Raw genomic sequence first — 23,423 nt, 5'->3', positions numbered from 1 at the left:
GTAATGCACGTGCATTTTGAAAGCAAACTTATATAAAAATTATAATTTGAGGATTGTCACTTAACCTTTCTGCATTCTACCCAGTTACCACCATACACACTGCCCATGGTTACCAGTTTTTTTATTCTTCCAGTTTCTTTATGTTTCTTTATGTACTTACAAACAAGTATAAATGTATATCCTGTTCTATCTCCCTCTTTCTTACACAAAAGTTAACATACCATATATATATATATATAGTTATACATGTTGCTTTTTTCACTTGATACATCCTGCAGGTCCTTATATATCAGAGCATTAGAAAGTTTCCAGTACATAGACACTATATGGAAGTGCAAAGATAGAGTACTTCCTCAAACTATTACATTATGTGGATGTATAATAGTTCATTTAATGACTGCAGTACCCTACTTATAGATGTTCAGGGTATTTTAGTCCTTTGGTATTAAAAATGGTGCCATGATGAACAGACATTTCATATGTATGCAGATATATATCCATAGAATTAGCTGTAAGAATCACATTTGTAACTTTGCCAAAATTTCCCTCCATTGGTGCACCATTTTGCACTTACCATTCATATATGAGTTTATGTTTCACCACAACCTCATTCAAAAGTGTATATTGTTAAAGATTTTCAAGTTTTTATGAGTGACATTGAGCATCTTTTCATATGTTTAAGGGTCATTTTTGTCTTTTTCTGTGAGTTGTCTGTTTATATGCTCTGTTTTTTTCTGTTGGGTTATTCGCCTTTCCTTGATTTCTACAAGCTTATTAAATTAGAGAGGTTAGACTTTTGTGAATGATATCAGTTGTCAATATTTTTTTCCCTGTTTGTTGTTCTTTTGATTTTTCCAGTGTATTTTTTCCAAGCAAATTTTACTTTATTTTTATGTAAACAAATTTATCCATGTTTTCTTTTATGGATTCTAGATTTTGATTTGTACTTCTGAGATAGATTGGATTAATGACTCCAATTTTTCATGTGTCTCCATACCCTTTGGTAGTACCCTCCCAAACTGACTGAGTTTGGCCATACAGTTTAGTTCAACCAACAGAATAGTAGTAAATTTGATATAAGCAGAGACCTGAGAAAGCCCTTGCATATTCTGCTTCCTCTCTTGGACTCCCAACCACTGCTACAAGAACATACCCAGGCTAGCCTACTAGAGTGAGGGACATTTAGAAATGAGCCTGGGCCTCCCAGCCAAGGCATCCTATAGCAACCAACCTCTAGCCAAGCCACCAACTTAGTGCAAACACATGAACTAGCAGTGACATCAACAGAGCCTGACCCAGAGCACAGAACCTCTCAGCTGACCATAGACTCTGTCTAAGTTTGGGTATCTAAATATTCATTTTGGTTTTTTACAGAGAATTATTGTGGCAATAGTCCCTCATCATTATTCTTCCTTTTCAGAGATATCCTGGTTGTGCTTGTTTGTTATTTTTCCATTTGAACTCTAAATCAGCTTGTCTAGTTTCAGAGAAAGAAAAAAGGGTATTTTTAGTTAGCTTATACTAAATTTAGAAATTAACTTTATATCTTTATGATTTTTAGTCTTAAGAAAATGGGGTGCCTTTCTATTTGTTCCTGCCTGTTCTGTTTGTTCAGAGTTTATAAATGTTTTCTCTTGAAGCTTTTAAACATTTCTTGATAAGTTTGTTTCTAGGTAGACTGAATGTTTGTGTTTGCCCCCATCCTCCGAATTTATATGTTGAAACCTAAGGTAATACTGTTTGGAGGTAGGACCTTTAGCAGCTGATTAGATCATGAGATTGGAGCCTTCATGAATGAGATTAGTGTCCTTACAAAAGAGACCCAAGAGAACTCCCTTGCCACTCTTGCCATGTGAGGACACAGTGAGAAGATGGTTGTCTATGTACCAGGAAGCATGCCCTCACCAGACATAAAAATCTATGAGTGCCTTCATCTTGGACTTCCCAGCCTATAGAACTGTGAATAGTAAGTTTTGGTTGGCTTATAGTCTGAGTCTGTGGTATTTTGTTATAGCAACCCCAACAGACCAAGACAATATTTTGTCTTTTTGTTGTTATAATAAATGGACTTCTCTTCTGTACATCATCTAAACTGAATGATTTCTATAATTAATTTTATATCCTGCTACCTTGCTGAGTTCTCTTGTTTGTAATTGTTTTCTATTGATTCTCTTGGGTTTTCTGACTATACAGTCTTATCTATAAGTGATGACAGCTTTACTTCCTCCATTCCAATTGTAATTTCTTTTTCTTTTCTACTCACAGTGTTTCTGCTACCTTAACTATAATGTTAATTTGTAGTGGAGAGAGTAGATACCCTTGTGATTTTAGTATATAAACACTGCTAGTGTTTCCCCAGTTAAGTGAAGTGCTAGATTTGGGGAGATGTATATAAATACATATACATACATATACAAATATAAATACATATACATACACATAATTATATTAAGGGAGAAACCATATATTCCTCTTCTGCTGAATTCTTTTAATAAAGAATGGGTATTGAATTGTGTCACATGGTTCTCTGGGATCTCTGAAAATGATGATATGATTTTTCTCCTTAGATTCACAATGTTAGATTGTATCAATGATATTGAATGATTTTTGGAATAAATGCCACATAATCATGGATTCTGTTTGCTAATATTTTGTTTAGGATTTTGTATCAATATACATGAGTAAAAATTGCTCTTTATCATTTTCTTTTTTTGTGTGGAATCTTTGTTAGATCTTGGTATCAATGTTATACTCACTTCATAAAAGGAATTTGAAAGTGTTCCACTTTTGTCTAGGCTCAGAAAAATAAGAACAGCATCAAATCATCTGCTTTTCAGTGTTAGTAGACTTCCCCTGTGGAGAAGGCAATGGCACCCCACTCCAGTACTCTTGCCTGGAAAATCCCATGGACGGAGGAGCCTGGTAGGCTGCAGTCCATGGGGTCGCTAAGAGTCAGGCACGACTGAGCGACTTCACTTTCACTTTTCACTTTCATGCATTGGAGAAGGAAATGGCAACCCACTCCAGTATTCTTGCCTGGAGAATCCCAGGGACAGGGGAGCCTGGTGGGCTGCCGTCTATGGGGTCTCACAGAGTCGGACACAACTGAAGCAACTTAGCAGCAGCAGCAGACTTCCCCTGTGAAATCATAATGGCCCAGTGCTTTTGGAGGAAAGTAGCTTTTCATAACTTTTTCTGTTTCTTCCATGGAAATTGGTCTATATGAACTTTGCTCTTTTAGAGTTTTGGTAAATTATGTTTTCCTAGGATGTTTCCCATTCCTTCAAGGTCTTTAAAATGATTTGAATAGAGTTGTATGAGGAATCCCTTATAATGTGTAAAATGTCCTCGTACTGTGGTTATGTCCAACTTTTCGTTTCCTGGTTTGTATTTGTGCTTTCTTCTTTCTTGATTATTATTTATGGCTTATATATTTCTTTTTCACAGAATTAGTTCATCTGTTTATGTATTACTTCTACTGTTGTTATTCAGTTGCTAAGTCATGTTCAGCTCTTTGCAACCCCATAGACTGCAGCACACCAGACTTCCCCTGTCTTTCACTATGTCCTGGAGTTTGCTCAAATTCATGTCTATTGAGTCAGTAATGCTATCTAATCATCTCATCCTGTGCTGCTCTCTTCTCCTTTTGCCTTCAATCTTTCCCAGCATCAGGGTCTTTTCCAATGAGTCAGTTCTTTGCAACAGGTGGCCAAAGTATTGGAGTTTCAGCTTCAGCATCTGTCCTTCCAATGAATATTCAGGATTGATTTCCTTTAGGATTGACTGGTTTGTTCTCCTTGCAGTTCACGGAACTCTCAAGAGTCTTCTCCAGCACCAAAATTCAAAAACATCAATTCTTCAGCATTCAGTGGTCAAACTCTCACATCCATACGTGACTACATGACTGCTGGAAAAACCATAACTTTGACTATATGGACCTTTGTCAGCAAAGTGATATCTTTGCTTTGTATATTTATTTATTTATTTGGCTGCACCGGGTCTTAGTTGTGTCACATAGGATCTTTACTTATGGCATGTGGGATCTAGTTCCCTGACCAGGGATCGAATCCAGCACTGGGAGTGGGGAGTCTTAGCCATGGGACCAACAGGGAAGTCCCAAAGTCTTTGCTTTTTAATATGCCATCTAGATTTCTCATAGCTTTCCTTCAAGGAGCAAGTGTCTTTTAATTTCATGGCTATAATCACTGTCCGCAGTGATTTTGGAGCCCAAGAAAATAAAATCTGTCACTGCTTCCACTTTTTCTCCTTCTATTTGCCATGAAGTGATGGGACCAGATGCCATGATCTTAGATTTTTGAGTGTTGAGTTTTAAGTCAGCTTTTTCATTCTCCTCTTCCATCCTAATCAAGAGGCTCTTTAGTTCCTCTTCACTCTCTGCCATTAGAGTGGTATCATCTGATTATCTTGAGGTTGTTGAAAATTTTCCCAGCAATCTTGATTGCAGCTTGTGATTCATCCAGCCCAGTATTTCACACAATGTACTCTGCACAGAAGTTAAATAAATAGCATGAGAATATACAGCCTGGTCATACTCCTTTCCCAATTTTGAACCAGTCCATTGTTTTACATAAGGTTCTAAGTGTTGCTTCTTGACCCACATATAGGTTTCTCAGGAGACAGGTAAGGTGGTCTGGTACTCCCATCTCTTTAAGAATTTTCCACAGTTGGTTGGATATCTCTTGTGTTGTTGGAAAAGGGTGTTTGCTATGACCAGCGTGTTTTCTTGACAAAACTGTTAGCCTTTGCCCTGCTTCATTTTGTACTCCAAGGCCAAACTTGCCTGTTACTCTGGGTATCTCTTGACTTCCTCCTTTTGCATTCCAATCCCCTGTGATGAAAAGGGCATCTTTTTTGGTGTTAGTTGTAGAAGGTACTGTAGGGCTTCATAAAAGTGGTCAATTTCAGCCTTTTTGGCTTTAGTGGTTGGGGCATAGACTTGGATTACTGTGATGCTTAATGGTTTGCCTTGGAAACAAACCAAGATCATTCTGTCATTTTTGAGGTTGCACCCAAGTACTGCATTTTGGACTCTTGCTGAGTATGAGGGCTACTCCATTTCTTCTAAGGGATTCTTACCCATAGTATTAGATATAATGGTCATCTGAATTAAATTCACCCATTCCCATCCACTTTAGTACACTGATTCCTAAGATGTCAGTGTTAACTCTTGCCATCTTTGTCTTTGTCTGACCACTTCCAATTTACCTTGATTCATGGACCTAACATTCCAGGTTCCTATTCAGTATTGTTCTTTACAGCATCAGACTTCACTTTCACCACCAGACACATCCACAACTGAGTGCCACTTCATTCTTTCTGGAGCTATTAGTAATTAGTAAACAGAGGAGCTATTATTAGCCCTCTGTTCATCCTCAGTAGCATATTGGACACCTGCCAACCTGGGGAGCTCATCTTCCGGTGTCATATCTTTTTGCCTTTTCATACTGTTCATGGGATTCTAGTGGCGAGAATACTAGAATGGTTTGCCATTCCCTTCTCCAGTGGACCACGTTTTGTCATAACTCTCCACTGTGACTCATCTGTCTTGAGTGGCTGTGTACAGCATGGCTTGTAGCTTCATTGCGTTAACGCAAGCCCCTTTGCCACAACAAAGCAGTGATCCATGAAGCAGAGTTCTACTTTTATCTGTTTTCTAACTCCTTTATTTGAACTTACTTTTGTTAATGCTTTCCTTCTGTTCCCCTTAAATTTATTTTCTTTCTCTTTCACTGACTTTCTGAGTTGAGTGCTTATTCATTTAATTTTTTCCGTGTTTTTAATACAAATATTTTGAGGCAATGTACTTTTCTGTGACTGCTGCTTTATCTGTATCCATAGATTCTGATATGTAATGTTTTCATTATCATTTTGTCCAGAAATTCAGCAGTTTTGGTTTGAGTTTGCCCTTTGACTCAATAATTGTTTGACAGAGAAGTTTTATATATTTAGATGGAAGATTTTACATTGATTTCTTATTTTATCCAGTTGTGATCAAAGAATTTTATCAATATTAGTTCTACCTTTTGGAATTTACTGAGATTTTCTTCTTGGCCTAATATTGATTTTGTTTATGTTTTCTGTATTCTTACTGGGCTCTTGTTGTTACTTTATTTCATTGATCTGTCGTGGAATGGAAAAGGTGAGTTAAATTTCTCCTGTTTTTAGAGTGTTTCAATCTATTATCTATTTCTCCTTGTCTCTCTTAACATTTCAGCTTTGTGAAAGTTGCTGTGTTATTTGATACAAAAATAGTCATAACTTTATATTTTCATTGTTGTCTCAATTAATTTTCTTGTAATAAGCTTTTTATTTTAGAATAATTTTAGTTTTATAGAACCCTTCATCTAGTTGCCCCTCATGTTAATATCTTATATGACTACATTTGTCAAAACTAAGAAATTGGCATTTGTATACTGCTATTAACTAAACTCCTGACTTTATTCAGATTTCACCAGTTTTTCCACTCATGTCCTTTTTTCTGTTCCAAGGTCCAAACCAAAATCCCACATTGCATTTAGTCATCATATCTCCTCCAAACTGTGGACAGTTCCTCAGTCTTTTCATGACCTTGACAGTCAATTAATGCCTTTCATTTTGAGTTTCTAACTTGTCTGATAATTATTGCAACCTCTGCTTTCTTTATTTGCATTTGACTGGTATACCTTTGCCCTTCTTGTATTTTTAACCTTTCTGAATCAATTTGTTCTAGTTGACTCTCTTGAATATAGTAGCTGGATTTTGCTCAGTGATCCAATAGAAAAATGTTTTTCTCTAAATATGTAAGCTAAGATCATTTATTTTTATTGATACAAAGGATGTTTGATGTTAATATTGTCAAATTATTTTATTTTTAGCTATATTTTTGTATATTAAAAGCATGTTCTAGGCAGTCACAGGTTTACTTTTGTTCATAATAGACTAATTTGTGCTTTCTAGAATTTTATATAAATGGAATCATGATTTATGTACTCTTTATTGTCTGGCTCCTTTTACTCAGTGTAATTATTTTTAATTCATCTGTGTTATTTCTGTATAAATAGTTAATTCCTTTTTATTGTTGAATAGCGTTCCATCATATGGACATAGCACAATTGTTTTATCCGTTCATCTAAATGGACATTTAGGTTATTTTTTGTTTGACAAACTTTTTGCAAATATTACAAATTTTAAAAAAGCATGTTACTTATGTAGTCTGTTTTGATGTTTTTTTCAGTTGTCCTGACATTTAGAGAAGTTTATATTTTGGTCTCGTGATTGTTGTTGTTCAGTCACTAAGTCGTGTCCCACTCTTTGTGACCCCATGGACTGCAACACACCAAGCTTCCCTGTCCTTCACTATCTCCCAGAGTTTGCTCCAAGTCACGTCCATTGAGTTGGTGATGCTGTCCAACCATTTCATCCTCTGTCGCCCCCTTCTCCTCCTGCCCTCAATCTTTCCCAGCGTCAGGGTCTCTTCCAATGAGTCATTTCTTTGCATCAGGTGGCCGAAGTATTAGAGCTTCAGTTTCAGCATCAGTCCTTCCAGTGAATATTCAGGGTTGATTTCCTTTAGGATTGACTGGTTTGATTTCCTTGCAGTCCAAGGGACTCTTAAGAGTCTTCTCCAGCACCACAGTTCAAAAGCATCAATTCTTCAGCACTCAGCCCTCTTGATGGTCCAACTCTCACATCTATACATGACTACTGGAAAAACCATAGCTTTGACTATATGCACCTTTGTCGGCAAAGTGATGTTTCTGCTTTTTAATATGCTGTCTAAGTTTATCATAGCTTTTCTTCCAAGGAGCAAGTATCTTTTCATTTCATGGTTGCTGTCACCGTCCACCATGATTAATTTTAGTCTAGTGACTGATTTTAGGTATCTTTTGTTACTTTCTTCTAATTATCTATTGCTAGTGTAAAGAAATGTTATTGAGTTTTATAAGTTGATTTGTTTTAAATAGCAAGACCTTTAAAAAGTGATTTATTTTAATTTTTGGCTAAATTGCTGTGTGCGGACTTTTCTCTAGTTGTGGCAAGTGGGGGCTACTCTTTAGTTGTGGGACGCAGTCTTCTCAATGCAGTGGCTTCTCTTCTGGAGCACCGGCTCTAGCGCACAGGCTCAGTAGCTATAGCACACGGGCTTAGTTGCCCCATGGCATGTGGAATAGTCCTGCATCAGGGATCAAACCCATGTCCCCTGCATTGGCAGGCAGTTTCTTAACCACTGGACCACCAGGAAAGTCCTGTAAGTTGATTTTGCTGAACTCTTTTAAATTCTAATCGTATGTCAATTGAATCTATTGGTTTTATCTCTTCTAATCCTTACAATTCTCATTTCTTTTTCTCCCTTAATAGTATTAAGCAAGACTTCCAGTTCTATGTTAAACAGTACTTGGTGAAAGTGTATCTAGTATTATTCTTAATCTTCAAGGAAATGCATCTTAAGTTTCTCCATTTACAGCAAAATATGATGTAGGGTTTTGGTATGTAACCTTCACAAGTTAAGAAATCTACATTCTATTCTTATTCTTTTAAAGAGTTTTCACCATAAGTAGGCATGTAACATACTTTTTCTATGTTAACTGAGATAATCATATGATTATTCTCATTTAGTCTATTCACATGGTAAATTACATTGATAGATTTTCTGAGATTGAATGCATTCTCCTTGCATTCTTAAAATAAACTCCACTTGAATTGTGATGTATTTTTTAACATACTGTTTAATTAGATAAGCTAATATTTTGTTTAAAACTTGTACATCTATATTCATAAGTGAAATGAACTTATGGATTTCTTTTATTGTCTTTATCTGGTTTTAAAATCAAGATTTCAAGATTTTACTAGACAAATAAAATGAGTTAGGCAGCTTTCTCTCCTTTTCTATTTTCTCGAATAACTTGTGTAAGAAGAGAAATAACTCTTGAGAATCCGGCACACTATACCTGTAAATCCATCTGGGTCAGGATTTGGAGGAAAGGGAGGTCCTTACCTACCCTTTCAATTTCACTAATGCTTAGTGGCCTTTTCAAGTTCTCTACCTTCTATGCCATTTTTATCATTTTAAATTTTCTAGGAAAAAACTTTACCTAGATCTTTCCAGTTATTTGTCTAGTACCTGACGGTGCCTTCACAGAGAGAGGGGCACAAGAGGAGAAGCATGTCTGTCTTTTGGGGACAGAGGAAGTTTGACTACCTCTGCATTTACAGCAGAGCAATGGTTATATGTGATTCCCTGTTGCTTTGGATTATTTGTGATTATATAATGAATATGTACACTTCTATAAAGGTGTGTTTTTATACATGATGCTCTGGTTTGTTTCTGTTTATATTAAAATGCTAGGCTGAAAATGAATAATTTTTCAAAAATGTTTCTGGGTAGTCATTTTTCTGTATCTGTTTGCATGGGTCCATGAGCCATGATGGCGGTATTTCCATGGGTCTCTAATATCCCTGTGTACATCTGCATCTCTGCCAGCTGGTAATTCATTCTGTGTGTTTTTCCATGTGTTTGAGTATCTGCAACTGTGAGGGTTCGTCATTCTATGTGTATCTTTATGTCTCTGTACATGCCTGCGGGTGGGGGATTATGTATGCATCTCTGTATTTTACTGTAGAAATATATGCATGCAGTGTACATGCTACGTGGCAAGTTCAGACTCTCCAAGTCTGGAAGAAACATTACAACAGGAAATGCTCTGGATTCCAGCTTCCGGATGGAATTTCGCTCAGAAAAATACCCCTTCCTGGTCCTCCCAATAACTGCAGCATTCTTTGTCTTTCTTGAAGAGACTGAGTTGAGGAGGTTTATGCTAACCTTGACCTCAGAGGCAGTGTCTTTCAGGAGGATCTGGCAGAGCCATGAAATTCCACACCCTGCCACTCGCCTCTTGCCAGGCCTACTTCTTCCTCCTAAACCCTTTTATAGCTCCACATTATCTACCAGACCAATTCTGATCTAAATTGTCCAGAGAGGCCAGAAGAAGACACACGGAGATGAGGAGAAAGAAACAGAATAAGGTTTTTAAAACAAATACATAAATAAAAATAGATGTGGGAACAAGGGGTAGAGAAATGAGAACAGGAGGCTAAGAGACAGAGACCAAGAAATAGGGCCTGAATGGTAGCAACAGATACTAATAAATGATGATAAAGAAACAAGATTGGAGACAGAGAGATGTATAGACAGATGGAAGGGGCAGGGTAGAAAAAGAGGGACTGACAGAAATTAGATTGGAATGTACGGGGTGGGGGGGGCAGAGACAGAGAGATTGGGGTCAGAAAGGCAGTTAACTAAAACATGAGGACAGAAAGAGACAGAAATGGTAACAGCCAGGTAGTGACGGGGAGGGTGACTGAGATTAGGTAAAGACAGAAATGGAGATGGTATTGAGGAAGAGGAGGAAGAAGTTGATGAAAGTATAGTTGATTTACAGTGTTTCAGGTGTACAACAAAGTGATTCAGTTGTGTATATATATGTGTGTGTGTTTTCAGACTCTTTTCCATTATAGGTTATTACAAGATATTGAATATAGTTCCCTATGCTATACCATAGGTCCTTGTTGTTTAATTTTAGGAGCTAATATTTTTGAGCACTTGTTGTCTGAGGCATAGTTCTACAAACTTTACATGTGTTAGCTCATTTAATGCTCTTGGTAACACTGAAGTAGGTACTGCTGTTTTACAGATGAGGACACAACTAGGATTGGAGTCCAAACAATCTAACACCAGTGACCATGCTCTCAACTTTGTCACTGACAGATAGAGACAGACAGGGAACTGGAGACAAGATAGCACACAGATGAAACACATAGGGACAGAAAGATGGAGGCAAGAGACAGGCACATGAGGAGAGCCACCCAACAAGAGAGATGGTAACAGAGGTAGAAAAGGGGTGATAGTTGAGAGCATCAAAGAGGGAAAAAGGATAAGAAGACCAACACAGAGGTATGTGTGTAAGACAGAAACAGAGAATGTAAATATTAGTTCTGGGGGGAGTTGCAGGGGCAGGGGTGAAGACAGAAATTGGAACAGAAAGGTGAGAATAGAAATAGAGAAAGATAGGTGGGGAACAGAGACAGATGGATGCAGCAGTACAAATAGAAAGATGAGGACTGGGAGACAGCCAGAGGTAAGATAAATAGGTAGAGTGTGATTCAGACAGAGGGGCAGACAGAAAAGAGGCCAAGGGGCCAAAGGGAATTTGAAAAAAAAACACAGAAAAGACTGAAATCTTGGAACACAAATTCAGAAGCACATGAGGAAGGGTAATGTGGTATTATGTATGTGAGGATGGAGACAGACCAAGAGGAGAACCATAAGTTAAATGAGAATAAAATGGAGAGAAGTCAACCCCCAGCAGAGGCAACAGAAAGTGAGAGCAGGAGCAAGAAGGGGAGAAATGGAGAGAGAATAGGAGAGACAGGGAAGAGAAACCACCAGAGAGGTGTAAATGGAAAAGCAAGTGAGCAGCATAAGACAGATGGGAGACCTCTGAGAAGTGGTGACAGTGATGGTGAACTGAGGTGACAGTAAAAAATAAAAGAGAAATAGAGACACAAGATGAGCAACCATTTGATTCAACAACCATTCACAAGTCTCGGATGTATCAGGGCTGGCACTGGACTGTGTGGTGCCCAATAGGCTGTGAATTCAGGAAGTCAGGGCCTGGGCCTTTGTTATGCAGTAATGTATCCTCCACCCACAATATACTCCCAATCATGTGGAGGGCTACTGCTTATTAAACATTAGGTACTGGGGATTGTGCATGTATTACATGGATTATGTTATCGAATCCTCACAACTCTGATGTGGTAGATACTATTATCATCCCCAGTTTACAGATGGGGAATCTGAGACTTTGAGTGATGAGTAACTTGCCCAGGGTCACACAGAGGAGCTAGGACCAATTGGTCCCCTGCGTGGACCAATGGTGAGAGTTATGTCATGAACAAAGGACTAAAATGAACCCTGTTCTATCTGTGCACCCAAGGTGCAAAAAAATCAAAATCCACTCTGCCTGACTCTAAGGCCTACATGTTTGACCACCATGCCGCACTACTCCAGTGAAGACTCACAGACTAATGGAAGACTGCTGAGCCAAGGTAAGCGTATCCTGACCCCTTACCCTCTGGAGTTCCCTCTATCAAAAAGGATGACCTGGCTACTTCAGAGAGACTGAGAAAAGTCCTGTGAGTTGTAGGAATAAAGCCCCGTGGGAGAACCTCAGCCAGGGAAAAGCAGAGAATGCTTCCTGGGGGAGAATGCCTCAAAGAGGCCAAAGAGAGGTTTACATAGTGGTCAACGAAGCTTCAGGGTCCCTTATTTGCACAGGTCTTTTCCAAGGCCCTGCTTAACAATCAGGGGAAAATCAAAGTGTACTGAAGATATGTACTCTTCACTCTACAAAAAAACTGAAATGCCCTGACATCTTACAGTTCATATTTAAAAGAAATTAAACAGAGGTTTTCCCACATTTGATAATAGTCCTAAAAATGTACATTATTGTAAAGCTGAAACTTTTCTAAACTATCAATAGTGAAAAAAAATTTCTATCAACCATGCTATTAAGAAAGACTGACTAATATTTCGAGTCTCTCTACAGAAAATTGATCTTATCTCATGCTTCGGTGACAAAAGCCATCAGACATTGTTCCAAGACCTGCCTCTTCCCTCCACTGACTCTCTAAACCTCCCAGTATCTGTGTTCATCTTTTGTCTCTTTCCTTTCTATTACAATGAAGGGCCTGAGGACCTTTGCTTCTCTCTGAGGCCCAGTGCCCCAGATCCCAGCCCCTCCTTTCCCTTCCATTCTTCGCTTTCTCTTCTGTGTTCCCATCCTATCCCTCTCTATGATCTCTGGGTCATTCCTAGCAGCAAATAAGCATAGTCTAGTATCTCCCATCTTTAATAAGAATCATTCTTTGCCCCTCCTACCATCACCTGAACTCTCTGGGCTCTGTTCCCATTCATAGCCATGTTTCTAAAGGGAATTGCCTACACACCTAGCTCCACTTCAGCAGGATAGAGGGCAGTGTTTTATTCCCTCTGACCTCAGGGAGGGTCCTAAAACAATATACCCTCCCACCATCACTCTATCCAATTATTCCTGTTTTTTAACTTTATTTTTCATGATAATACATTATAAATTTCAGAATATACATGTCTGTACTGTTTGAATAAATTATAGAATACCTATGTACCTGTACCCATCACCCAGCTTCAAAAACACATCATTTCTGGACTTCCCTGGTGGCTCAGCAGTAAACAATCCACCTGCAAATTCAGGAGTCACAGGTTCAATCCCTGGTCCAGGAAGATCCCACATGCCGTTGAGCAACTAAGCCTGTGCATCACAGCTATTGAGCCTGTGCTCTAGAGCCCAGGAACCACAACTACTGAGCCCACATGCTGCAACTACTGAAGCCTGCATGCCCTAGAGCCTGTGCTCTGCAACGAAGAGTAGCCCCCACTCACCACAACTAGAGAAAATCCTGAACAGCAACAGAAGACCCAGCACAGCCAAAAATAAATACATAAAATTATTTTAAAAAATCATTTCTGAATGACAAAAACCCACCACATAGTCCTACCCAATCACATTTCCTTTCCCTCCCTGAGACAACCACTGTCATTTTTCATGCCTTGCTTTTCTGTATGGTTTTACAACATATGACTGCATCCATATATTGTATAATTTTGCATGTTGTTCAAATTTATAGAAACATATTCTTCCATAACTTTTTGGAATCAGTATTAGGTTTCCTAAGTTTCATCCATGTTGATACATGTGGCTGGAGTTCATTCATTTATTTCATTGTGGTATTCCACTGTATAAACATGTCTCAATTTATTAATCTTATGCTCTTGTTTCTGTTTCATGTTGTCAAACAGGCTTTGGTGAACACTTGTAGTGTCTCCCAATACACACGTGCAAGGATTTCTCTAGGGGAGAAATTCTCAAACTTTCTGGTCTCAAGACTTCCTTTACATTCTTAAAGATTATTGCATACCCCAAAGAGCTTTGATGTATTGGCTTATACCAATTGATACTTGCTGTATTAGAAATTAAAACTAAGAAAATATAAATATATTAATTTTAAATAAGCCCATTACGTTTAACAAAAGTAACATTTTTATGAAAAATAACTATTTTCCAAACCAAAAAAATGTAGTGAGAAGAGTGGCATTGTTTTACATTTTTGCACATCTCTTTACTGTATGGCTTAATAGAAGACAGCTGGATTCTCATATCTGCTTCTGCATTCAATCTGTTATGATATCACATTCACATGTTAGCCTCTGGAAAACTCCATGCTTGAGAGAATGAGACTAAAGAAGCAAATAACATCTTTCTAGAGTTATGGTTTTGGCCCCCCCACTCCCCATCCCTGCCCTCAGGATCCCCAGACCACACTATGGAAACTATTGCTCTGGGATAGACACCTAAAAGTGCTGGTCCTAGAGTTTGTGCATCATTCAGCTTTACTAGAAAATGCCCAGCATTTTCTAGAGTGATTGTATCAGTTTACACTCCCACCAATGGTGTATCCATTCTTTATCCATTCTGGTTTTCCTAACCCTAGTTATGTCCCTATCTCTTTACCTGTTTTCAGTCTCTTTGCCACCTCCTACTTCGTCGAACCTCTAAAGTTGAAATTCCTCAGAGCTTGGTCATGGGTCCTCTTCCTTTCTCTTTGCTCTGTCCCAGACTGACTTCTCTCATGGTTCTTAATGCTATCTCTATACTGCCAACTCTCAATTATATCTGAAACCATACTTCTCCTCTGTATACTATATACCACTATCTGCCTGACTTCTTCATTTGGCTATCTCAAGGGCATGTAAAACTGAACTCTTGATCATCCCCTGAAAACCTGTTCCTCTTTCCATCTTCCTCATCTCAATGAATGACCTGGCTTCACATCACTAGATCCCTGGGAGGCATCCTTGATTCCTCCCACCCCCAAGCCAGCACACCAAGCCCTTTCAATTCTAAGTATCTTTCAAATCTATCTACATCTCTTCATCTCACAGTCTACCACCTTAGTCACACTCACCATCATCTCTGATTGCAGTAGACTCCTAATCTTGTCTATCTCCAATTCAATTCACAGCAGCCAAAGTAATCTTTTTAAACATTAACTATGGGCTTCCCTTGTAACTCAGTCGGTAAAGAATCTGCCTGCAGTGCAGGAGACCCGGGTTCGATCCCTGGGTTGGGAAGATCCCCTGCAGAAGGAAATGGCAACCCACTCCAGTATCCTTGCCTGGAAAATCTCATGGACAGAGGAGCCTGGTGGGCTGCAGTCCATGGGGTCACAAAGAGTCGGGCACGACTGAGTGACAAGAGAGCTATACCATGTAAACCCCAAGCTTAAAACCCTTCAATGTAGTGTATTTCAGCATTTGTGGGGTGTGAAGTATCTACAAAAGAGATAGTATTTCATCACGATTATAAATGATACAAACTGAAACAAAAGTTTCATGAGACATGCTTACCCTTCCTTCATGACCCTATAATACATTCTGATATTTTCTATTCTTTTATCAAATTGATTTCAATACCTTCTTCAGTTTGACCCACATTTAAAAGCACTGCTTCAGTACCTTTTTATTGCTCACAGAATAAGATCTGTTCTCCTTACCATGGCCTATAAATCTCAACATAAGCTGGTTTCTGCCAGCCTACTTCTTCAACCTCACATCCCATCCTCTTGCCCTCAGCTCTCTATGCTCCAGCCACACTGGTTTCTTCCCAGGGCCTTCTTATTTGCCGTGGCCTCTGCCTAGGACACTTTTGCCTCCCCTCTTCATAACCTAACTCCCACTTCACTAAGCTTAAATATCAGGATCTGCCTGACTCTCAGGTTAAATTGCCCCCATATTCTCTTTCCTATCATCCTGTCCTGGCTCTTTATAGCCTTATCATAATTTGTAATTTTGTGTGTTTATATGTTGTAATTATGTATTTGTTTACTTCAAGTCTTCTCCAGCACCAGACTGAAATTCTGAGAGCCAAGTTTGTTCACCACGATCTTGTTCACATCTGTCTTATTCACCACTACATAAATAGTGCCTCACAGTGTGCCTGGCCCCAAGTGTGTGCCCAAAAGGCATTCATCAAATGAGCAGAGATCTGAAGAACAGATGAAATGGAATTGGGGAGATGTGGAGAAAATTTCTTGCAGATACAATAGCATATGCAAAGCCCTCAAAGCTAGACAGACTAAGGAGAAGTCTAAGAATTTCAGCTTTGACTCAAGCATGGAGTCTGGAAAGGCTGGTGGGAGTCAAATCATGAAGGGCCCAGTTTAATTTTGCCTGTTGAGGAAGGCAGCTTTCCTTTTGAGCCAGTAGGGACTCACTAAAACGTTCTAAACATGAGAGTAATATTTGGTTTACCTTTTCAAAAATCACATTGCCTACAGTGAAGAGACTTGATGCCAGGGAACAAGAATGAAACAAGCTATGACAGTATTCAGGTTAGAAATAGTGCTGGCCTAGATTAGAGTAGTGTCAGCAGAAATGAAGAGACTACATAAATTTGGGAGATATTCAGGAGATAAAAATGACAGGACTTGGTGATTGCATTGGGGGTGGAGGAGAGAAAAGAGTCAGGGTATAGCTCAGGTTTCTGTCTTAACTGGAGTCATTCACTAAGATAAGGTACAAAGATGGACAAAAAGGCTTCAGGGAGGATGCCTTGAGTTGGAGAGAAGCTGAAGCTTTAGGTGTCTCCAGGGTATTCAGGTAGAGCTGTTTATTAACCTATTGAATGCATAGGTCAGAAAAAATATCTGAACTTGAGGTATTAATTTGGGGGTCATCAGCAAATAAATGATAGTTGACACTATGGGAATGAATGTAATGCAGGAAAGAGCAGAGAGAGAGAGAGAGAGATAAGAGAGCTCAGGGCAAACCCTAAAGAGCACCAGCTTTAAGAGTCGTACAAGGAGACTGGAAAGTAAAAAGGGGTTACCAAGGAAGTAGGAGAAAACAAGAGTGTGGTGTCACAGAAGTGGTTTAAAGAGGAGGGAATGTTCACTAGTGCCAAATGCTACCAAGAAGTCAGGTAGGGAAAAAAAAGGATAACCTCTGAAAAGATTCTATTGGATTTAGTGATATGGGCCACAGTAGACCTTCATAAGAGAGCAGTATCAGGCAAATAAATAGAGGCAGATTGGAGTGGGTTTTAAAATAAGTGGGAAATGGGAAAATTAAGGCAGTTAAGTGCAGGTGACTCTTTTGAGACATTTATAGAGAGAAGAGAGGGAGGTGATTGGAGAGGAAGATGTTTTGGTAATTGTTTTTAGAAGGAAGAGACCTGAGTATGTTTAAATGCTAATAGGAAGGAGCAAAGGACAGACTCTAGGTTTGGTAGCAAGAAGTCCGGAACTTCCTTTTTTGGTGACTTCTGTTTACTTTATGAAGTAGGAGGTGGGGTCATCTGCTGAGGGTCAGGGATTAGATGAAGAAGGGGGACTGAGGAGAAGGGAGGTTAGAAATGGCTGTTGTGGAGCATGGGAGAGGGGGCTGTCGGGAAGGCATAGAAGGGTTGTGGATCAGAACGGAAGGCCTGGTAGAAGCTGGGAACCATGAGTTTATAGTGGCACAAATCTATGAGGTTGAACAGTTTTCTCCTGCAGTGTTTAGTTGCCTGGGCACAGGCATAGAAAAGATGGACAGTTGGGCTGATTCAAGGTTGGGATGTTGCCAGGCAGATGCGACAATCCCGGGAATTGAGGCTATTGGTCAAAGGTGGCAAAATGACCACGAGGTCTGATCTGAGCTGAGTGAAGAGCATGAAAGGCAAGTCCCCTATGAGCCAAGCTCTAGAGAAACTCTGGAACATTTGGGAAGGTTGATAGAAAAGAGATTGAGGATGAGCAGAGAGAGACAGACCTGAGATGGGACAGAAAGGCAGATTTGGGTAGGTTGAGCCCGTTGACTTGCCTATGCTGGACCAGGGGGAGATGCGTACTGCAGGCTGAGGCGGAATTTTTAAGGAGGAGGGCCTAGAGGGCGGTCGTAGCGAGAATAGAGGCCGGCCCTAGCTAGGGGGCGTGGCCAGGCGCAAATCCTGAGCGAGGGGGCGGGACCCGGGCAACTGGGTCCCAGCGCCGCTGTGGCTGTGGCTGCTTCAGCGACGACTCCCGCCTCTCCACCCCCCTTCTCCAGGCTCCTTCCCGCCCGCCACCGCGGAGACCCAGGCCGAGGCTGGGGAGGACGGTGGAGCCGGGCCTAGACTGTTCCCCAGCCCCCGCTGCTGGAGCATCGTCTGGAGGCATTGGCTGAGGGAGAGCCCCGCAGCCCGAGCGCGCGGCGCAAAGGCGCGCCCCCCGCCACCGCCATCCTCTCCTCCCTCCCTCCCCTTCCCTCTCCTTTCCTCCCCTCCGCCCCCTAGCCTCCGCTGCGGCGGGAGGAAGAACCCTTTCCGACCAGCCAGGAGAGCCTAGATCGATTCCCATTTGGGGAGAGAGAAGAGACCCTGAACTCGGAACAGACCGCCGCTCGCCCCGGGGCCACGGAAGTGGCTCACTGCTCGCGAGAGAGCCCACGCCGAGCGCAACCCCCCGACCCTCACTCAGCCGCTGCCGCATAGACAGCGCTCCCCAGCGGGCCCCCGGCCCCGCCGAACCCACTCCCTGCGCGGGGCCGGGGCCGGCGATGCCTGGTACCGCCGCGGCGGTGGCCGCGGCTACTGCTGGTACTGCCACCGCTGCCACGGCTGCTGGCCCGGGCCCGGGCTGGGGGCTTGAGTCTCCGCAGTGGGGCTGAGCCCGCAGCCCCGCCCCCCGAGCCTGAGGCCGCTGCTCCGCCGGGCGCCGGGCCTCCTCCGCCCGTGCCTCCGCCCCAGGAGCTGGAGCCAAGCGGGGAGCCCGGGCCCCGCGCCCAGGCCCGGACCATGCACGGCCACCGAGCCCCGGGGGGCGCCGGGCCTTCAGAGCCCGAACACCCAACTGCGAACTCCCCCGGCGCCGCGTCACCGGCCTATGCTGACTCGGACCCTGGAGCCTCGGAACCCGGACTGCCGGTGCCCAGGGGCTCAGGCTCGGCTCTCGGCAGCCTCTTGGATCCCCAGTTTCCCGGACCCTCGGACACCAGCCTGGGCGTCGCTCCAGGCCCCCGGGTCTTGCCCTGCGGCCCCAGTCCACAGCACCACCGGGCCCTACGCTTCTCCTACCACCTGGAGGGCTCGCAGCCCCGGCCTGGTGAGTGATTGAGAGAGAATGGGAGCCCCAGCCATGGGCCTGGGAGCGGGTTCTTGTTCTCAGGGCCGGCTCGCTCACCACAGCCCTTCGACTCTTCTCAACCTCCAACCGCTTCCCTCGCTCCTCGGCCTTCTAATTCTTTCAACCCCAGTCCCACCCCCACCCCCAACTCCCGCCTCCTCTCTGTCCGCTGTGCCCTCTCAACCATTCCGACCCCCTTCTCTTCTATCTTCTGAGGCTAATGGGAGAGGGAGCACTCTAAGAAAAAGGGGTAGGATTGCAAGGCAGTAAGGGGGATTTGGTTGGAGGAACCGGGGCTTGTTTGGGGGAATGGGAGAAAAGGAGTCTCCCATTTGCCAAGCACCTACCTTGTGCCAGGCACCGGGCTGGGTGCTTTACATGGGTTTTTATTTCATCTTCAGGAGCCTCCTGTGAAGTAGATATCATTAACCCCATTTTGTAGATGAGGGAACTGAGGCTCAGAGAAGTTAAGTAACCTGTCCAAGGTCACACAGCTAGTATGGAGACAGGATTCCAAAACAGATCTGTTTGAGTCCAAAGTCTATGGTCTTTCTGCTTCCCCAAACTGAGCTTGGAGACCATGAAAGTAATGCCAAGCCTTCTGCTTATGTGATTTTCTCCTGTACTATTCAGCAGCTCTGGAGTATGAGTGGAAAAAAAAAATAGGGATGGTGGATTGATCCAAGGTTGGGGTTTTGCCAGTGCGTGTGGCAGGAGAACAAGGGAAGGAGGGAGTGAAAGGTGCTGATGAGAGAGAAAGGTGGTCTTAAGAGGTGGGCCTTGGAGATCAAGTTGGAGGGAAGGGCTGGAGGTGGTGATAGTTGGAGGGGGGCGGTGCAAAAGCCAGTTGTAGCAGAGCTGGAGAGGTGCAGGACTACAAGGTTGGTTGTGAGAAGTCAGGATGCTTGAACTTGGATTTGCAGAGTGAAGCGGCTCTAGGCCAGGCTGGGACCACTGACCACTGCCTGGAGAGGCCTTCGTGCTGCAAAGACCTGAGTGTCTGAGGAGTCCAGCAGGGCCTCCTCTATCTGGGAATATCCCATGTGGACCTGAGCCCAGGAGCCATGGAGGAAAAACAGTGCCTTCCACTAGGCAACAATGAAGGAGCTGTTGAGCCTCTGGGACCTCCCAGGGCCCACATCCCAGGCTCCTCAGATTTAGGGGACTGTGGACCAGCACCAGGTAGCATTAGAAAAGCATAAAAGTATGAGCAACATGTGTCCCTTGCTGCTCTTGTGACCTTGAGCTAGTCGTGGAACCTCAGGGGCTCCCTCCAAATGGGCTGGAGATAAATCAGCTAACAATAGGCCTTTAACACCCTGCCTGCATGTTGCTCCTGCTGACTTTCCAAACTCACCTTGACAGACACTGTGTGGAGCAGGTTACTCACCCACTTTATTGCAGCACCTTCTTTCAGATCCCAAAACATGCCACAAGCACTCCCACCTCAGGGCTTTTGCATCTGCTTTTCCCTCTGCCTGGCAGCTCTTCCCCCAGCTCTCCACCTGGCTTGTTTCTTACCCTTAGGTCACAGCTCAAATGTCATCTCCTCTGAGAGACCTTCCCTGATCACTTTAGGTAGGGGCCCTTGTGGGTGTCCATCGAAGTTGCCAGTGCACTTCCATCCATGCACTTAGTACATATGCAATTATCTTATTCTATGTGTCTACTTATTTATTGCCTGTCTTCTTCAACTAGAATGTGAGCTCCAAGAGGGCAAGGGGATTGTATCTGTTTTGTTCATCACTGGATCCCCAGCAACTAGCATAGTGGCTAGCATACAGTAGATGCTTAATAAATCCTTGTTGAACAAATGCCTAAACAGATACAAAGGGGCCACATAGTAGGACCTCAGTAACTATTTGTCTAAGAGAAGGACAACTGGACTCTTGCCCTCCAGATACTCTTGGTATGGGAGTCAGTAGCTGGGCAGCATCTGGGCCCCTGGTCTCTGGCCTCTGATCAATACACAGCAGTGATTCTTCCCACTCCACCAGTCCTTCCAAATTACAATCACAGTACCCATCATGAATCACTCCCCTCCTCCCCCCAAAAAGCAGCACAGATTTCCTACACTCTTTTTTTCCCAATGAAGTCCCTGCTTTAGTAGTTTAGTTCAGTTCAGTTCAGTTGCTCAGTCGTGTCCGACTCTTTGTGACCCCATGGACTGCAGTGTGCCAGGCTTCCCTGTTCATCACCAACTCCTGGAGCTTGCTTAAACTCATGTCCATCGAGTCTGTGATGCCATCCAACCATCTCATCTTCTCATCCCCTTCTCCTGCCTTCAGTCTTTCCCAGCATCAGGGTCTTTTCTAATGAGTCAGTTCTTCACATTAGGTGGCCAAAGTATTGGAGCTTCAGCATCAGTCCTTCCAATGAATATTCAGGGCTGATTTCTTTTAGGACTGACAAACAGTATTAAAAGGCCTTAGTCATTGGTGGGTGTCTTTTTCTATTTTTTCACTTCAAGATGAAGAGTGGGAATAAGAAAGGTGTCAGGGAAGGACCTGACGTCTCATTCAACCATTCCTCACTAACTCACTGTAGGACCCTGGGTGAGTGACTTCCCTTCTTTGAGCCTCAAATTTCCTCATCTAGAGAATGCCATGAGGAGTCTATGTGGTTGCAAAGCCTGCAGAATGAAATAAAATTTAAAAAAAAATAAGAAAAACCTTCTGAAGTGGAGGCGGAGGAATTACTCAGGCCCTGGCAAGACAAGCACTGAGCCATGTGATTCACAGCAGCATGGGGCGTGAGAGCCCGCCTCCCCCACTGCCTGGCCAACCCAGGGGTAGGCACAAGTGACTTGCTTCATTCTCTACAGGACTCGCCTATAATTGGCCCAAAGAGGGCAGGGTTGGTGATTGTAGGGTGTGTGTGTGTGTGTGTGTGTGTGTGTGTGTGTGTGTGTATGTGTATGTGTGTATGAGAGACAGAGTCTTAAGTTTCAATTAAAGGGTTGAAACATTTTTAGTCCATATGTTAAGATTTCTGTGTGCCTCCTGCCTTCCTCCTTCAGACTGCTGAAGCCTTTATAGAATCACCATCCTTAGGAGCCAGTGGTCCATCCTGGTGGTGTATGTGGGGGGGGGGTGCTTTTTAAAATAAGGTATTAATATCTTATCCATGGGAAAGCTTTGAATTGCTTCAAAGTGCTTTGTCTTTTAGTTACCCTGATTCCTATCCAGGGGCTGGATGATTGTTTTTATGGCCATTTCCCAGGTTAATAAAATGTGAGGCCTTATTGGGTTACTGAGATAACCTAACCTCTCTGAGATACAAGAGAGTGCTTTGAGAGAGTCAGAAAGGAGTTCCCAAGTATAGGTTTGTTCATAGAGATTTGGGAAGAACCCTACCCTCTTTCTCAGCTTCGGGAATATCTTTCTAGATGCTGGTTGGGAGATAGCTTGGGACTTGACCTTAGCTCAGTTGAAAGAGTTGCAAAGCATTAAAGTCTGGTGTTAAAGCATTTTCATGGGTAGTGGAAGGACTGAGTTGAGGGAGGCAGCAAGAGGGGCTAGCTTCTCCTGATTTGGAGCCTAGGGCATCATCTGACACTCGTTCTGGAGTTGGAAAGGTCCCTTGTCACCATCTGGTCCTGGGTTTCCTAAACTAGATGAAAATCAGAATCCCTTGTTGACTTTGAAAAAGTAAATGTGATTCCCAGACTCTAACTCAGAGCTCCAGAATCTTGGGGTTGCAACCCAGGAATCTATTGTGAAAACTCCCCAGGTGATTCTGATATATAGCCTAGAATGGGCACCATTCTTGAGCTGGGACCATGGAGACTCTGAGAGGCAGTTTAGCTGTGATCCTACAGTGAGTCAGTATCATTAGGATACCACATCAGCCTCTACTCTGACGTTGTTTTCCCTTTTTGGCCCCTTTTTGGCCCCTTTTTGGCCGCCTCACCGTAACTTCCAACCCTGAAGGGAGGCATGGGATCTAAACTAAAGGGAATGAGTCAACCTCTCACCCATATAAGACACTGGGAGCCTCAGTTTACCCTTTATGCCCAGCTCTTGTGAATGGCTGCCATATGGCCATTCAAGTTGGAAGGCAGTTATAGTTCTGGGACTCTAGGGCAGAGGAAACCCTGGTATCAGCAGCATCCAGCACAAGGCCTGGCCCAAAGGAAGGGCTCTAGAAGGGTGTCAGCAAGGTTTTCAGAGCTAGGAGGAACA

At 42.6% G+C, this 23,423-nt stretch overlaps 1 protein-coding gene across 2 annotated transcripts in view; it reads left to right on the top strand.

Annotated features, from left to right (window-relative positions):
• Positions 1-11,838: 11,838 nt before the first annotated feature.
• The window catches only part of FGD1 (FYVE, RhoGEF and PH domain containing 1), a 44,555-nt gene continuing 32,970 nt past the window's right edge, over positions 11,839-23,423 (top strand). Inside the window, exons 1-2 of one of the 2 annotated variants that reach the window (XM_043894978.1) lie at positions 11,839-12,108; positions 18,185-19,218. In XM_043894978.1, coding sequence (XP_043750913.1) covers positions 18,912-19,218 — 307 coding nt within the window. In that variant the 5' untranslated portion in view covers positions 11,839-12,108; positions 18,185-18,911. Of the gene's footprint in view, positions 12,109-18,055; positions 19,219-23,423 lie in introns of those variants that run through there. The other variant, XM_043894977.1, reaches the window with a different exon arrangement.

The sequence above is a fragment of the Cervus elaphus genome, chromosome X, assembly GCF_910594005.1.
Source record: "Cervus elaphus chromosome X, mCerEla1.1, whole genome shotgun sequence".
NCBI lineage: Eukaryota > Metazoa > Chordata > Mammalia > Artiodactyla > Cervidae > Cervus > Cervus elaphus.
This window is presented reverse-complemented; position numbering and strand designations above follow the sequence as displayed.